Genomic DNA, 17,570 nt, shown 5'->3' on the forward strand with positions numbered 1-17,570 from the left:
AGATCCATGCATCTAACCTACAGAAAGGGCAAAGCAGATCTGCTTTGACACTTTATCCAGGTCTGGCTGCTCCCTCTCCTCACTGCCCAGCACATTTACCACCATTACATTCAGAGAGCAGCTCACAGTAACTAACACCATGTCCAAAGATCCATTTGCAGTTCTAAAGACTGGAGCTGGGTTTGTCTTGACCTGACGCCTGACCAGCTTGGAAGGACACGGCAGTGTTCCCTGCACTGGTGGGTTTACCCTGATTTATAGAAATGGAGGATTCTGTCTTTTGAGCGCTCACTTTGCCTGTGTTCCTGAGGCTGCTGAACTGTCTTTATAGCTGACTTCGCTGCCTGTGACATTTTGAATGTACACTCTGTGCACGTATGAGTGAAACGGAAAAACAAGATCATAAATTGTTATCAAACTAAGATTAACTAAGATTAATATATATTGCCTTTTTGAGTCAAGGACATTTCAATTTACTCTGATGCATCAAGCTCAGTTTTTTTGTTTTCTGTTTTAAATAATGTACTGTGAGAAAATAGATACCCAACAAATAACTATTTTGGCAGGCCTTAATGCAATAAAAATATTAAGAGTGCATTGCAATTCACCTCACCTCTACAGTTTCAAAAGAAAGAATAATATAAATGGAATATGGACAAAATAATGTACCTCTAAAAGTTGAAATATGGAACAGTTCCAAGCCCTTGCAAAAAAAGTAGTGACTCACAGCTCAGCTTTTCTGGGTCTTATCAACTACCTTTGCTATCAAGGTTTTAATGATTTTGGATCCTGCAAAGCCACATAGCTAAGGAAGAGCAAGCTTCTGCCTCTTCTCCTTCTATAGCTAAATGGAAGCAATGCTTACTGTTGGTGATGTCTATTGGGATCAGCAGAACAGAACCTGGACAACACGTACAACCCCAGCACAATACACGGCAGAAAGCATCTCACTTTTGTTACAGGATAAACCAGAGTGGATCCAGGTTTTAACGTGGCATCCTCTTGTATACTAAACACTAATCCAAAGAGTACAGAAGTGAGAACATCTCAGCAGGCTTTGGATCAGGCCTTTAATGAGAACAGTTCTGCCTGGCCAACACATTACTTAGTCAGATCTGGGCAGGGTAGGGCCTGGTGTGCAGCAAAGCTCCTCCATTAGCACCAGAAAAGGCACTGCGACATTTTCATTTTTTGTCCAAACACCCTCCCTTTTTTCCAGCTCACTTATGAGAAAGGACAGGCCGCTCAGGGAATTCCAGGTCTACTTTTAAGCGCTGCCCTCTCCACCACCGAACACCCAGCCTTACTCGAGGCTCTGCGAAGTGTTTGCGCTACTGCTGAAGCCCAACCACTTCACATGCCCTGCTTCAGGCCTTGATATGAAATCATGGAAAGAACAGTTGTGAAATACCACTATCAAACATTCCTCTCAAAAGATGTTGAATAAGTTCTTCCCAAAGCAGGCTTCAGCTGCTCCCTTGATGTTTCCTGGTGTTTACTGTTGCTACGATACAATCGCTGGATTCACCCTCCCGGGCCTCCATCCTGCTTTACCTTATCAAGTTGGGACACAACCTCCCATAAGAGGGAATGCAAAACTGAGAGCTCTCTGCCCAGGTCGATGTAGCCCTCAAATCCAGGCATGTTTGAGATGGTATCTGGGTTAGAGATCTCCAGGAGAAAACGCTTCATTCCTCCCCACTCGTGTTCCAAAAAGTCATTCATGAAGGCCATATACTCTTCCTTATTACCAAACCTGCAAGAAAGCGGGGGGGCGGGGGGGGAAACCCAGTCAATAACCTCCACACAAAATACAGAGTACAAGTGCTTACAGACAATTACTTAAATGCTTAACTTTAGACCTGCCTTTCTGAAGATTTGGCCTGGGAGAAAAACAAATTGGACAATTTAAGAGATTCACTGCTTTCTTGGACTTCTTTAAATACTAGTAATTCACTGTTCATATTACGATCAAGGGCTCAACACATCTCTCCCCCCTCCCTCCCACAGACACCCTTTCTCCTCTCCCCTTCCCTGCATCTCCTCCTCTGTAAGAGACATGCCATACCCTTTGTATCATCCAGCTCGGAATTCTGGAGAAAGGAGGAAAATCATGATCCTTGGTGGGAACAGGCTTTTTTTCTTTTGAAACAGCATACACACTGACATGCTAATGCATGGCTCTTCTTGGTTTTATGCTGCGTCCCCTCTACTGCAGCCCAAATCTGCATGTGAAAAGGAGGATTTATCTAGCTCAACACTAAGGTGTCTGAAGGGGAACAGCGTTCACATATAAGTGAGAAGTTTCCTCCTTTTCTAAAGCTGCCTGCAATTTGACAGAGAATCAGAATCAGCTGCCTGCAAACATGACTACCAAGCAGGGCTGTCCTTGCTCCATAGTAACCTGCAGTGACTTGCACTCCTAGAGGCACAGATCTCAGTTTTATTGTCACCACCTACTTAGCAAAATTGGCGAGATTCTGAATGACTTTAGCAATAAGTGTGAGCGTGCGAGATGTCCGGTCGTCAGGATACTCCTGCATGAGGCTAAAGAGGCTGGGGGACATGATAGCGGGGCACAGGAAGCGGAGGAAGAGGGAGGCACTGATCAGGCGTTCACTGATGTCCTGCTTGCCCCTGCTCAGGCACTGCTGCTTCCAAGATGCAAATACCTCCTTCAGCTCACGAGGGAACACGCTGAAAAACAATAAACCAGGAAATAAAATCACATGGGCCATGAGATGCAACAAGTTGAACTGGTGACCAATCACCTGAAATAATTATCCATGAGAAAACATAATTGACTTTTTTTTTTTTATTATTTTCTCTCTCTAGGCTAGAAAATGTCATTAGGCACCTATTCTTAGGTCCCCATTTAATCTGGTGATACTTAAGTAGTCTTTAAAGCATCCCTTGTTCATATATGTTAAGCGAAGTCATTTTCAGACACGCTGATTTGCGAGCTAAGAACTACTTATCCATCACTACCCTGGAGCAAACAGGGTGTTAGAATATTAAAAACAAACTGAACCAAACTGAACTCATCTCCATAACTGGAATTCTTAGACAGCTTGTTAAACTCTCTCAACGTCTCCCATGTGCTTCATCCTGAAGCAGAAAGGCCCTTTGACTTTCACTACTACTCAGAAACAGAGATTAATAGAAATTTCTCTGCCAATTTCCTCCCTGTTCAATTCTACAGATCTAAAGGGTCTGAAAGTTTCCTATAGACATCAAAACTTTCAGCTTTTTATTCCAATTTCAATCTAAGCTGTTATCTTCTCACTTTACTCAGCCACAGCTCAGTATGTGTTCCCTTGGCAGAGAATTTCAGCAGAAGCTCCTGACAGGTATGGTGTGTGGGAATGGAACCCCTCAATTTGGGCGCAAGCTCCACCTGCACTATGGTGTCACACATAGGAAGGTAGTGAGCAAAGGAAACGCAGGCAGTCTCAGAAGACAGATGGGTCTGTGCTACTTCCCTGTACAACTGCTGTTTTCTCATCTTCAGAGGAGGAATGGGCACCTTCTAAGCAAATGACCTAATGAGGGAGAAGGGGAGGGAAGATGCCTCACCAGTAAGAATTGATAATCTTGCAGAAGGCCAGTTCACAACACATTTTCAGGTTGCTCTGATGATCTGTTAATTCACTGGATGAACATTTGCTGGGATCCACTTCACAGTTCTCATCTGACTCATACAGAGCCTTGATAAACTCCCCTGGACAAAGGGAAGAGGATGACAAACCAGGGTAGTTACATGAAAAGTCTCCTTGACACACCTTTAAATCCTGCTCCTGTCTTTCCTTGGCAACTGCCTCTTCTGCTCCCTGTGTCTGCAATACAGCCTCCAGACACCAGATGTTGGGGACACGACTCCTCCCAGCTCTTTCAGAACAGAGCACTTGCTGTACCACATCAGCTGGCTGCTGCTCTGATGCTTCAGCCTCCCATGCCCTCGCTGCCCCCGAATACAGGTGCAATAACAAGATGGCTTTGCTTATAAACCCTGCAGACACTTCACTTACAGCCTAAAGAACAGGATTTGACTTTATATTCAAACTGCATTATCAACTATAAAATTATCCACAGTCTTAGAAATGAAGCTGTGCTATTTGTCTTCATAATTTCCCCAGGAAATGCACTTGACAATGCTATTTATTTTTATTATTTCTAAATTTACCATTTATTTTAAAAAGTGTCACCTTGCTCTTGAATAAGAGTAATACCTGCGTGCTAGCAGATAGTGCTGATTTTCTCAACCTATCAACACCTTATGACATTTTTATAGCCTGCTTATTTCAAAATCCTTTGCATTTCTGTCGTCCTTCTCTTAGGGCATCACAACAGGAACTGGACACACACAAAACCAGATAAAAGTTTCCTTTGTTTGACATACTGGAATGAACTACTTACTAGTTTTTCTCCTATATATGCTAGCACACCAAGTGATTTTTAAACTGTTGTTGTTCATTAGGAAAAACTCTTTATTCATTCATTCATTTAATGATTCAATGTCTTTTAAGTTCATCTCCTCAGATGATCTTGCTGGCTCCGAGCTAACACCACAAGGCTTGTTTGTGCAAAAGGGTTTTGTTTTTTTTGTCTTTGTTTTCATAAAACCCCTTAAACACCTCCCAACCCCCTTCCCCAAATCTCAAGTCAGCAGTGTTCTTGCAAGCAAAGCAGGCAGCACATTTTCTTAAGCTTTTTTGTTGTTGTTGTTGGGGTCCAAAAAATTTCTGCTGAGGGCATCTAGATGACTTATTTGCAAAACTCTCGGCACCACTTCTGTTGAGCCAATTCTGTTTTAACTGTTGTTTACTGGATAACATTTTTTTTCCCCCTTAAACACATCTGAAACTTACTCTTTGTGGTCCACAAGACCCTGCCTTAATCATATACTAAGATGCTCTTCTAGATGTATTAAACAGCTAACACCAAGTGTAATGTTGTTAATCCTTTCAAAGAACATGGCATCTGAGCAGAGTGACATTTAGAACTTGACAAAGAATTAGATGGGTATATTGTCACAAGCAACCTTGCCCTGAGCTACAGATGGATGACCTTAGGGGGATTTCCCATCTCTCATGTCTATGATTCACAATCTTATCACTCAGCTCTAAATGATGTATTAAAAGTCATTAATTTTAAAATATTTTTATATAATTATTGCACATTAAGGGGCTTGCAGTCAAATGTAATATACTGGTCCCACAGCTGATCGTTCAGTCTGCTGAAAAGCACAGCACAAAGTAATACACTGCTCATTTCTCCATACCAGGCGAGCGCCTAGGACTGTGACTTATGCTCAGTGGTTCCACCCATGAGAATAAGACTACCAGAAGAGGCTCATTACACTTAAAAAATGGCCAAAATGCTTATAATCACAGACCTGACTATACTGACCCTTGAAGCACTAATTTAGCCAACTATCTCCTTGATGACTTGCCAGCGTCTGGGATTGCTGAGGACAAGCGAGACTGCTGGGAAAGCAAGCTGCTTTTTTTTGTTGTTGTTTGTGAAAGGATGTGGTGTGGGACTGGGCTTTGGCCTGATCTTGTTTCTCTTGTATCAATTTCCAAAGCTTTCTTTACCCAAGAAACAACAGGGGGATGGGTGACTTATTGTGCAATTGCGGATAACAAAGATTGTGTGGAGTTGGTAAAAGCTAACTGCAGCGAGGCTGTGAGTGTCTTCGGATGAGAGCATGCATGGTTTTGGCCCTCTTTATTGCAATATTAGTTGTGTGGACAGTAATTCCCAAGGCAGTGGCTTATGAATAGAGCAGAACCTTTTGGTGGAGAGGGAACAATTATACAATTAGCAGAATCCACCCTGGCACGTAACTGTGGACATTAAGACCCCATGAGGGGAATGGAGTAGGACATCACAGGTCAGCCAGGCAGTTTTAATGAGGCAGAGAATAAAGAGCACTTTGGATAAACACAGGCAGGAGGCTCCCATGGCATCTTGATCTCCTGCCCTGTGCTGCTCAGTAGCCCTGCAGCCTCACTCCCTCTGGCCATGTTTGTCTACGGATTTTTGTTGGGGCGAGGTACCAGTTTAAAAGGTTAACACAAATGTTTACGAATTAATTGCTTGTGAAAAAGGTAAGGGCTGAGCGAGTCCAAGGGTTTCTCTGGAATGTGCCAGCATTACCAATATCTACAGCTGAAGCACCTGGAAAGGAATTTTCGTGTACTACCCGCGTTCAAACTGAGCGCTAGGGTAGGCACCTCATGCTTAGCACTTGTTAACACCGTAGCTAACGTTTGCTGTTAGCTACAACAGTGACTGAAAGAGACTGACCCGAGACACCCCAGCAACACACACCTGTGGATGAGAACTTTGGTTGTCAACCAAATACCCCTGAGAATATCTAACCCCCTAGGTGGTGGCACTTCAGCCTAAAGCAAGTGCAGAAGCTTCTTTAGCATAAAAGGAGATTAGTGAAATACATGCTTCACATTCTTAAACCTTTCTGAAACTCCACCTAATTGTATTGCATACGATACCAGATTCACTCCTGACACCACAACACAAGGTATCAGTCTCAATTTCCACTGTTAAACTCTGTCAAAATCCCTTTTTTAAGCCTGTTCGTACATCAGATGGAACAATCACTGTTGCCCACAAATCAACTGCAGTATTATAACTCTTCATCACATCTAGAGGCACAAAAGGTTACCCAGAAAAACACAATGTGGTGATACAAACTTTAAAGAGGGACTCAAGAGATATCAAATCAAGTTTGCCTTTCCTTGGGTGCTACTCCTGCAGGCACCAAAGAGCATCTTCCTCTGTGTGGATGAAGGGCATCAAGAGTAAGGCAGCAGATATTTTGCTCTCTGTATACTAAGACAGCCGGGCTGAGTGCTGAGGCAGTTCCTTTCCATCCCACATTAGGTGCTTCAGTCACAGAGCAGACAGGTCAGGGTTAGCCCTCGCAATGCAAGCAGGTGACAGACAGGCACTTTCTTACCTAGTGCATCGTGAAGATACTTCTGCCCTACCAACTTCAGGTATTCCTCAATAGCTTTGGTAGCAAGTGTGTTCTCCCTGAAGATCAAGACATCATGCTCCCCACAACGATCTACCTCGGACATCACCAAATCCGTCAAGAAGTCCTGAAGAAAAAGGTCAAATGGCAAGAGGTTATTTTAACCAGACTCAGCCATGCCAAGCTAATTGCAGCAGCCAAGAAGGAAGGATAAACAGAGGAGCCAGAGGATTACTGAAATAATCGCTCAGGTTGGGACAAGGAGTGTAGATGTTACATATATTATGGGCCAAGGAAACAGCTAGGCCTCCTCTTGGGTTTATTATATTTATAAAATGATATAGATCACAAATTATAAAGGGAGAAGCAGAAGTCTCTAAAAGAAAACCTTTACAGCCAAGCTTTTATTTCAGCTTAGATCCTGAACAGACACCCTCACCAGTTTGTTTATCAGTGACTTTGTCTGCTGAAAGAAACTGTGATATTATATTTATCTTTTAATACTGAATATTGCATACAAACTTGGATTTAAAAACCCAAAATGGAAGTTAGGCACAAATTCTTACAGCTTGGTGAAATTTAAATAAGAAGAATGGCTTATATAAATTAAATTCACAAACCAAAAGTGGTTCAGGCTTTGGGAAAAAAGTTAACATACTTGTTGTGGATCTATATGGCTTAACTTGAACTGTATTCAAACGCCCAGGCAGGAACTATCAGCAAATCTTGATACAGCGAATAACCTCTTGATAGAAGGTCTAATGGTACAGTAATACTTACTTTCTGAAGTGATAACTTTATGTGAGTCAAGGACACTCAGCATTTCACAAGAAATACTTGGTATTTTGCAAGATCCAATTTCAGCCACCGCCAAGTTCTCCAGGAGAGGAAGCATATTTCTCTCTTTTTTTTTTTTTTTTTTCTTTAAACTGTTCCCAAAAAAAGAACCTCCAAAACCAAAACACCACCCTGAATTAGGGATGAGTGATAACTGAGACTTGCCAGTTCTGCTGCAAACAGCAGCATCCTCCAAACAGTTCAAAGAGCACTGTAGTAAAGTTTCATAACCCCATTAACTACAGGAGCCATAACGCCCTGCTAGCACGTGAGTCTAAAATACATGGAACAAATTATATATGACAAATATAGATCAAAAATACATTAGTACTCTTGGTTTTCAATCCGTTATTGCTGTTCTTTTTCAGAAAAATCTGAGAGAATTATTTTCACCTGGTGCAAACTGGGAACCATCCAGCTGTACCACCACCAACATAGCGTGAACTGGCAACGTACCCTCTTTGCAGCTTTAGGTTACGGCAGCCTAAGCTGCTCAATGCTTCCAGTAACTAGAGGTTCAAACGTCCAGGCAGTAGGAAGACAAAGTTATAACACTAATTTATCTACCTGTCGCAGCTAGCACTGCAGGAATCCAGAGCCCGCTTTCCAGCAGGATTTCAACACAACCCTACAGGAGCTACCCCAGCTACCAGACAAACAACTTGGTAAGGAATGACTTCCCATCACACACTGTCACACAGCACTAGCCTTTCTGAGACATATGCCAAGGGGAGAACAGTAGAAAGCAGCATATGATTATGCAAACATAAAGGGACCTTTCTGGAACAGTTAAATTAGGCCATCGCTTGGATGTTGCTTATGGCCATCCTTCCACACCTCCAACTTGTGGTTGGCTGTGCTTAACTTGCTCTAGCTGGCATTACTGGAAGAGGCTGACTACAGCTTGGTACTACTCGCACACCCAGCATCCAGACAAATCAATGCTTGTTAATGCTTCTCAGAATTTCCCCGAGACCTACAGGATATTTTCCTACAGTCTATTCAAAGAAACCGAGGCTCACTCCAACTACTGCCTCACAGAGAACCATCAGTGTGCACCCACAAGCCCTAATAACATCCTTGGGGCAGGTGGGATCATCATTAACCGAGTATAGATTCTCCAAATGGCTGTTCAAACGCTGACCATATCAGTGTTAGCATCGATTAGCTGACTTAGCACTGAATCAACAATGGCACCCTGCTGTTCATTGCATCAAAGACTTATTTATAGAAGTAATTCTCCAGTTTACTAATCTCTTGCTTACTTATTTTTTATCCTGTATCATGATTTTAGAAATACAGAAAAGGTTCCTGAACACTCAAGTGCAGGCCCTAAGCTTTCAAAACAACGTGAAGTTACGTAGTCCTCCCACTTATACTTTGTACACAGCATCTTTAACCTTTGCAGCAACTCTTCATCCTTACTGGTATTGTGCCTATCTATATGCCTTCCTGGCAGATGCAATCGCCCAAGTCTTTTCAAATACCTCTGAGACCCTTTTCTCAGCGTTATCCCATCAGGCACCCTCTGCTGTTGCTTACGGTCATGGACTTCCTAGTTTCTAGCTGAAGAGATATCACCTATCAGCAGCGAGAGGGAGTCATTTTGACAGGAGCCGCCTGTTCTTACCTTAGCTCTCCCAGTGCTCTGAAGAATGTGCACCAAAGCACAAGCCATCTCTTCCTTATTCCTTACGCTGATGACAGGTTCCAGCACAGAGCACAGCATAGTGTAGTTGCTGGTAACAAACTCTGCAAACTCTTTGTATTGCTCCATGGGCAAGATGGTGATGGTCTGATAACGGGACTTAATCCGAATGGAAGGTCCCCCTGATTTCCCTTTGTTGGGTGTAGGTGTGCTGACTGGGTACCATTTTTCCACAAACTGGCGACCGGTTACACTGGCCATGGGAATGTTGACCAGGCCTACGTAATTGTTCTTGTCCTTTTTCTTCTTCTTCTCCACATCCTTGTAGATGTGAACTGTAATGCTGTGAAGCGGTGGGAGACCGTAGAACTCAAAGTGCTCTCCCCAGAAAATGTTATCTGCTTTTGTTTTGCTGGTGGTGCGGGCAAAGAGAGTGTCATCAAGGCACAGCTCACAGAAGTATTTCTTCTTGGGGGCCAGGTCCTTTGCCTCAATGATCCAGAGACGGAGGACATTTTCAGCTCGACGGCAGTTGTCCTGTGCAGAAGAAAGAGCTCAGCTTTGATTCAAAATACCTAAAAACGGAATATTTTGTCTTCTAAAGCAGCAGCAGAGGGCTGCCTTTTGTGTCCAAGGTAGGGACAGAGTCAGAATTCAGAATCAGATTCTCTGATCTTCAGAGAATCAAAATCTCTAGAAAATCGGACATTTTGTAAAATAGAGGCAAAGGGCTGACTTTTGTATGTCAGAGGTGGGAGCTAGAACATTTTTCTTCTCAAAAAGCTGTATTTGAAATGCTTTAGAAAACAAACACTCTGCACAGGAGCCCCTCAAATGCTGCTAGGCTGGTGTGGCACACTGCACTGTTTACTCTTGTGAATAACTGCAAGAGCACTGTTAGGCTGTCCCTTGAAGGTGGTATGCCAGCTACGGAGGTGACTTATCAGATATTTCTAGCTGATCAATAACTTGGCCCCCCTTCTCACTCTGGCTCAAATTCCATTTTGTTTTTTTTGCTGCTTCCCCCCGCCCCTCCACTGTGCCCCCACAGTAAAACATGAAACCTGTGAAGCCATGTCCAATCCTTCTGACATGCGTGGTATCAGAAATCCAGTCTGAAACATCATAAGCAGGCACTGGGGCAGGGATCAGGAAGCACGCCGACATGTATTTATTCATTAAAGGTTTGACCTACTGCACTCACTAGAATAGTACACAGCAGCTTCTGATACACCGATGAGTGGGCTTCTCCCCAGACTAAATTAATTGAGGATGCATCTGTGGGAAGCCCTGGTACACTGGACTAAAACCCAATCACACCACCTCCATTCCCCTGGTAATCTTATTTCCACAGTTTCTCTTACCTTATTCGGCTGCACTGTTCTGCGTAGGTTTTCCATCCACTTGTCCCTCTCTGCTGCAGAGGAACAGCTGAAGCATTTACTGCCACTGGAGTAGGTTACCTGGAATATATAAATGACAGGCTGAGTTCGGGCAAGCTAGAAGCCATGTAAGAGGCTGCAAAAAGCAAGGAAGATGATAAGCAATGCTTGAGCAACAAAGTAAATATGAAAAAGGCAGGAAAACAATATGGGAGCCTAGAAGGCAGAGAGCTTAAAAGGTCCACAGAATGTACAGAAAAAAAAAGTCAGTTCATATTAATATAAAACTAAAGAAACATATGAGGAGCACCAGAGGCTCCTCTTAAAGACTTTTAAACAAGGCTTTAATCAACCAGTTAATTTTTTTAAACACTTGTTAATTGATCCACAGCTATTAAATGCTTGCAGTTTTCCCTGTTAAGTCCCAGAGGCAGATGATTTGGTTACTAACAGCGTAAAGACAGACAGAACTAACACAGAATCACAGAATCATCTAGGTTGGAAAGGACCTTGAAGATCATCTAGTCCAACCATTAACCTAGCACTGACAGTTCCCAAACCAATGTATTAATATAAGGCAAAACACTGGAAATGGTGTCTTCAGCAAATATTAAATATTTCCAAGGGTCCATATATACAGCAACAGAAAGGAGTTGAGCCCTGACCCAGTCCTGACACTCGATGCCATACACAACTCTGCTTTCACGCAGGAGGGAACCACCTTGGTTTCTTCCACTTTTACGTGGCCTGACAAGCTTCATTTAGTCTTTCCATTCATTTGCGCCCACAATTAAAAAGCAGTTTGAGGCAACAGCCTCAGAGCTAAGTTGTTGCCAGTTTTTCCACTCAACAGCCCAAACCTAAGCAAGCTGGAAAGTGTTTCCAACCAGAAGAATGAGACTGAAGCAAACAGAAACAGTTCCTGGATACATCCCGAGGGAGAAGGGCCTGATGTGCTGGTTTTCTGCCAAAGCAGTTTTCCAGGTTGTAAACAGATCTTTGTTCCAGAAGTTTAGACACATCTGACTAACCGTGCTGAAGACAGACTGTCACCCACCCCTGCCACGACAGATTATGATGGCCTTAGACACATCCAAATTGCACACACGAATACGCTGCTGGTCCTGCAAGGTGAGGACTCTGCTCGCACAAACAGCCTGTTTGGGAACCAAAGCTAGAAGCCACGTGGTGCTGTGCTGCAGCCTGTGCTGAAACAGCAAGAGGATCCTGCTCTGTGGTGCCACGGACACGGCTGCAGTTACTGAAGCCTCTCCTTTAGCAACTGGAGAATGGGCTGAGCTAATGGAGGGGGGCTCTGACTGGAAGTCACATTTCTCAGTTACGGTATATTTCCTAAATTTAATTTTAGGTGAATTTGAAGAGGATGAATACACAACTTATGAACAATAGTATGCTTCAACTATACATTTGCATGCAAACTTCAAATGCTGAGATATTTATCAAACTAAGGAGATTTTTCAATTAGAAGACTCAGTAATTGAAAAAGACTTCTCTCCATGGAGTGATTGATGCCATTAGCCTCAAGGACTTTAGAATCACATCTGGTTCGACAGCCCCCACCCAAACCTCAGGATAGCAGCGGCTGCTGCTCTGCTCTCCAATTACAAAGTCACAGAACAGCGTACGGCAAGGGTTCAGACCGACTGACAGCATATAATCGGCTGCGTGTTTGGAGAGCGTTCTTTACCTCAAAGCAGAAGTCTTGTCCAAGGATACTGCTGTGAAGTGGTTTGACAAAGACTTTTTCTTCTGACCCAAGATCCAGGGCCTCCACGGCGCTGCCCGGGCTCAGTAAAGACTCATGGGAACGGGACTCTTTCAGCTTGGGCAATCCACGTGACCTGTAGGAGAACAAGGAGGAAAGGAAACATTATTCTTCTCACAATTACCAAAAGAGTTGGCAAGATCCCAGAGAAGGCTGCAACTTGCTCGTGTTTATTCAGAACAACTTCTGCAATTAGTCTGTAAATCTTATGAAAATAACATTAGACCAGTAATCCTGGACTCCTAAGTAAATACCCACCTACACAAGCCCAGGAAGTCCATTCCTACCGACCTAGAAACTGTAGGTGCTGAGCCATTGGTGAAAGAACAACAGCAAAACAAAAAGTTCAGAACTTATCTGCCGAAATTTAAAGAAACCCCCATAGATAGATTTGGATATGTTACTGAAAATATTTACTACTATCTAGATTACTAGATAAATGTCGTGTATTAACAGCAAAAAGCACACCAACCTCTGAATCTCTAAACCAATGCAGAAGGAGAGCTTCTCTCATTAGAGCGGACGATCCCCCCAAAATACACTTCATTTTTCTTAATATACAAGACTTTAAACTAAATGCAAATATTTAGTTTATGCAAATTATTTCCCACTTCACAATGCTCAAATCTGTTACCTACATTTAAATTCCTCATTTTCTTCTTCAGCTGCTTCTTCCAGTTTTAACAGTTTTCAAATTTTGATACCTCTATTCTCTTTTAATTTCCGTTCACTGACACGTACTGGCTGTTGTTTGTCTATTTGTTTTTTTTTAACTGATTGGCCTGTAAATCCCTGAGCTCTACCAGACCTGGCATCTCCCAAATTCATGGTACCTTTTTATCAATGCAGTCTTCTCTTCGTCCCCACCAGTTCTTGAATACTTCTCAAAGACATATCCCTCCCTCCAATATGCTGTAGCATTTTGTAACCAACAGCACTATCACAAGATGTGCTCTAACACTTTCTCTATTCTCCCAGTTTGATTTAATATGACATTTGTGCGTAGTAGGGAGTTCTGCTGTCAAACAGCACTGTAAAACGTGCTCAATTTATAGGTTAGTGGCTTCACCTGTGCTCCTTCTTGTTCCAAACTAACACCTAAGTATCATACTTTAGGCACAACTAGCATTTCTACTTCAAAAGGTAAACACTCTGTGCACATACATCTTCTTTTTCCTCTGGAACCTAGTCAAAGCCTTCACAGATGACCAACATGGAGTCCCAGCTTAGCAGAAAAGGAGCTGTAAGTTTACCTGGCAGGTCTAGATCTTGTTAAGATATCTAAGCTTGTGGTGGTCCCTGTGGCTGTTCAGTGATCCATGACAGCGTGTCCATAAATATGGCTGCACATCCACCAAGTGTGACCGAGCACAAAGAACAGATGTGAAAGTAGAAAGGCATCAGTCGTCGATACATTATGCAAAGCAGTGCTCTGAAATGATGCTTTCTCACCTGCGTTTGTCCTCAGAGTATTTTCTCTTTTATTCACTTCCCAGTATCAAGTGGAAAGTGTTTTAAAAAATGTATTTATGAGGAGTGAAAAGCACAGCTACCTCTAACAGCTTCCTTACTTTTGAAAAGTAGTTTCGAAGTTCTTCCCTCACATATCCAAAAAAATCCTCGTATTTTGTAACCTTAGCAAAATCAAATTCCTCCTACCCTTGAGCAATTCTATGGGGAAACAGGAAAAAAAAAAAAAACACCAAACATTTGGAAAAGGCGTCTTCAGTACTTCTAAGGCTGCTTAACAAAAACTTGGGTATCACGAAAGATACATGTAAAGCAACAAGCAGAGTTCACCTGACTGCTCTTTTGTACAAAATGAAATGCTGAAGGTATTCTAGTAGATTCCTGTACGATAACACTTATTAAACAGTAAGGGAGAACTTTGTTCCCATTTAATATATTGAATGACCTAAGTGCAGGCAGCAAAAACCTTTCATCAGAGGGATATTACAAAGACACTGATTTCAAATGCAAAACAGCAGCACTGGTACAAATGCGTTGGCTGCACTGTGCATGCTTTGTTATAACAGGTTACAGCAGCAGCTGTACCAACGCAAACCTAAAACCTCAGCCATGTATAATTGAACACTTGCTGCAGTTAAGGTAGGGCAAGTCTAAAATAAACACACCACAATACACCACTTCAATATCATCTCTGCAAAATCCTCTCTAATTTCTCCTCTCAGGAAAGCACTGCTGAGGTCACTTGGCTTCTGTCCCTATCCCAAACTCTCAGCAATTCCAGTCCTAACAAAGTACTTCGGTGCATGATGCAGGGGAGCTGGCTGAGAGCCTGCAGCCAACTCCCGCCTTAGCTCCTTGTCAGCGAAGGAAAGCATGGAGTGGTCACAAAGAAGGGGAAGAGGAGGGAAAGAAAAATAATTACCAAGTAAAAGAGAAAGAAAAAGAGCTTTTACAAATCCCAGCTAAGAGGAGCCTGCACTTGGAGTAAGACAAATCAAGCACACCTACACGAAACAATCGTACAGCCACTTAGCAGTGCATCCCCAAATCATAGCGGTGCCACATGTCACAGCCCTTCCTTTCCAACTGCGTTCTCTGGGCTACATCTCAGGCAATAAATCCTGTCAGGAGAGAAAGACAGGCACAAACATCCAGGAGCAGTTCTTCCTCAAGCCTTAGGTTACAAATTTCAGACGAGCATCATGCCAGGCAGATATGCTGGGGCAAGAAGAAAAGTCACAGCTGCACCAGGTGAAGAAATGTCTCTCGTCGTGGGCTGGGCTCCCACCCGGCCCCGCGGGTGACACCAAGAGGCTCCCGGGTGCGTGTTGCCATGGTGCGGCCTCCTGTAAGGAGATTAGGGGGGGCCAGCAGCTGGGAGAGGCAGCAGGCACAGGGAGGCCGCTCCGCAGACAAAAGTGGCAAAAGTGACTTTCCAGAAGGAAAGATGTCCCTCCTCTTCCTTTCCTACAACGAGTTTAACGAGACCTGGACAGTTAAAGACAGCGTGAGCGAGCGAGGCATCTTCCAAGAACGCCTGCGAACAGCCTTTGGGGACAGGGCGGGAGCAAAGGCAGGGACACACAGAAACTGTACTCCATGCCTCCACATCCCCCCTTGCAAGTTAAATCTTTTAGTAACATCTATTCTGCTTCATTGCTCTTCTAACTAGTTACCTTTGAACATTTTGTTTTGGTGTGGATCAGCCGGAGCATGGTTAGTTTTGTTGACTCAGGGTCCTGGGGCAGAGGAACGTCTATCTGTTCAAGCAATCCCCTGAAGCTACCGTATTTAAAACAGCTCAATAAACTGATTAAGTGGCTTAGAATTGGCACTTTATCTTCCATAAACACCACAGCAGTGTTGTAAAGTTGTTGGTTAGATGCAACCACACGCATTTACAAACACAAGTACATGCATTTCTAAGTACCACGGTACGTATTTCATCTATTGATAGATCTGCAAAGCAAATCATTGTCTTGTGCCTAAATCAGCAGCATCCCAATCAATATAGGCAATAATTATACAGAAATAATAGTTCTCTGCTGCATTAAAGCCTCATCTGATATTCTGAAGCTGTATGTAACAATGAAGGAAAACTGCTCACCGGCTTCCCTTCTGCACAGAGGCACAGTTAATAAACCGATGCTACTAACTTACTTCCCAATGTCCAGCGAAGGGGCTGGATTAACAGGGTCTTTCCTGCATCAGGTAGGAAGCTACTGGTAAAATGAGTGTTGCTGAGAGTCTCTGTTAAGAGAGAGGTAATCCCAGAGAAGCAGATTACTGTCAACAGGAAGATCACAATGCAAAAGGTGGGGGAAGGGTTGTTTGTACAAATCTGTTTCTGTTAAACAGCTCCATTAACAACCCAAATCCTGTTTTAAATTACAATTAACCTCCCATGATCAGCTTTTTTTTCTGTGCTGCTTTTTCTATCTACTTCTGCACACAACAAAAAAAAAAATTGCAAAGGACAACATAAGAGTTCAGAGCAAATAGCTACCAACAGCATCAAACAATTCTCACACAGATATATTCTCCATAATTTATTTCCAACGGGAAAAGCAGATGGAGGAGGAGCACGTCGGGGAACATTTTACACTTCTCACCTCTTTTCACATGTTTTGGACTACTGGTCTTCAGAGCTGCATAGTTTCCTTCCAAATCAGAGCCCGGCCAATGCCCCAAACCACTGACCTGGCAGCAGCATGTGACTGCTACTGAAAAAGATCTCTTCAACACCACCATCTTGCTGGCCCAACCCCAAGCTGACCCTCTCTCCTTGCACACCATAATTCGATAGTTTTCCACTACAGGAAGATCTCGGTTGTAAGCCGGGAACTAGAAACCTCTGGCTTTCAGTGGCCACCCATGGCACACAGCAGCCTATTAGCCGACTTCTATTATATTCTACTGTCTCTAAGGCATGTAGGATAAAGGGTTAAAATCCTAATTGCTCTGGTTATGAAGCTCTCCTGCTGATTTTGACCTATTTAAAAGCCAACCTACAAAGCACAAAAGACTTCCAATCACTGAGCTTACCAGGGAGAGCACTATATTGCTTGGAAAACAAGCCTGTGGACATCAATAATCCAAACGATAAAAAATAAATGGATAGAAATGAATTACCAAGGAACAGAATCCCACAATCTGTTTCCTTTACCAAACTGGCGTGAAGGCAAAGAATTCTAAAAAGTATTTTTTTGTTCAGCCCGAGCACCCGGCTAAAGCCATGTCTCCACTGGTCTTACTCGAAACTGTACAACTTCATACTTCAAATAATTCCAGCACAATACCCGTGTGTTTAGAGACACTCCCCGAGATCAGAAAGTTGAATTCAATACTTAGCCACTCGCAAAGTCACAGGAGAGAGCTTGGACTGTAATGCAGTGAACTTTCTGCTCAGCGCTGCTATTCGAAGTCCCAGCCCTGCTGAACTGG

General features: G+C 43.1%; 1 protein-coding gene across 8 annotated transcripts in view; it reads right to left on the bottom strand.

The window, feature by feature from the left end:
- RASAL2 (RAS protein activator like 2) overlaps positions 1-17,570 on the bottom strand; it is a 186,962-nt gene that overhangs the window by 19,711 nt on the left and 149,681 nt on the right. For all 8 annotated transcript variants that reach the window (XM_074833003.1, XM_074833002.1, XM_074833001.1 and 5 more), the window contains 7 exons: positions 12,579-12,732; positions 10,853-10,951; positions 9,471-10,025; positions 6,986-7,130; positions 3,577-3,721; positions 2,461-2,697; positions 1,555-1,756 (listed from right to left, as the gene is read on the bottom strand). In XM_074833003.1, coding sequence (XP_074689104.1) covers positions 1,555-1,756; positions 2,461-2,697; positions 3,577-3,721; positions 6,986-7,130; positions 9,471-10,025; positions 10,853-10,951; positions 12,579-12,732 — 1,537 coding nt within the window. The remainder of the gene's footprint in view (positions 1-1,554; positions 1,757-2,460; positions 2,698-3,576; positions 3,722-6,985; positions 7,131-9,470; positions 10,026-10,852; positions 10,952-12,578; positions 12,733-17,570) is intronic.

This window comes from Strix aluco, chromosome 8 (genome assembly GCF_031877795.1).
Source record: "Strix aluco isolate bStrAlu1 chromosome 8, bStrAlu1.hap1, whole genome shotgun sequence".
Lineage (NCBI taxonomy): Eukaryota > Metazoa > Chordata > Aves > Strigiformes > Strigidae > Strix > Strix aluco.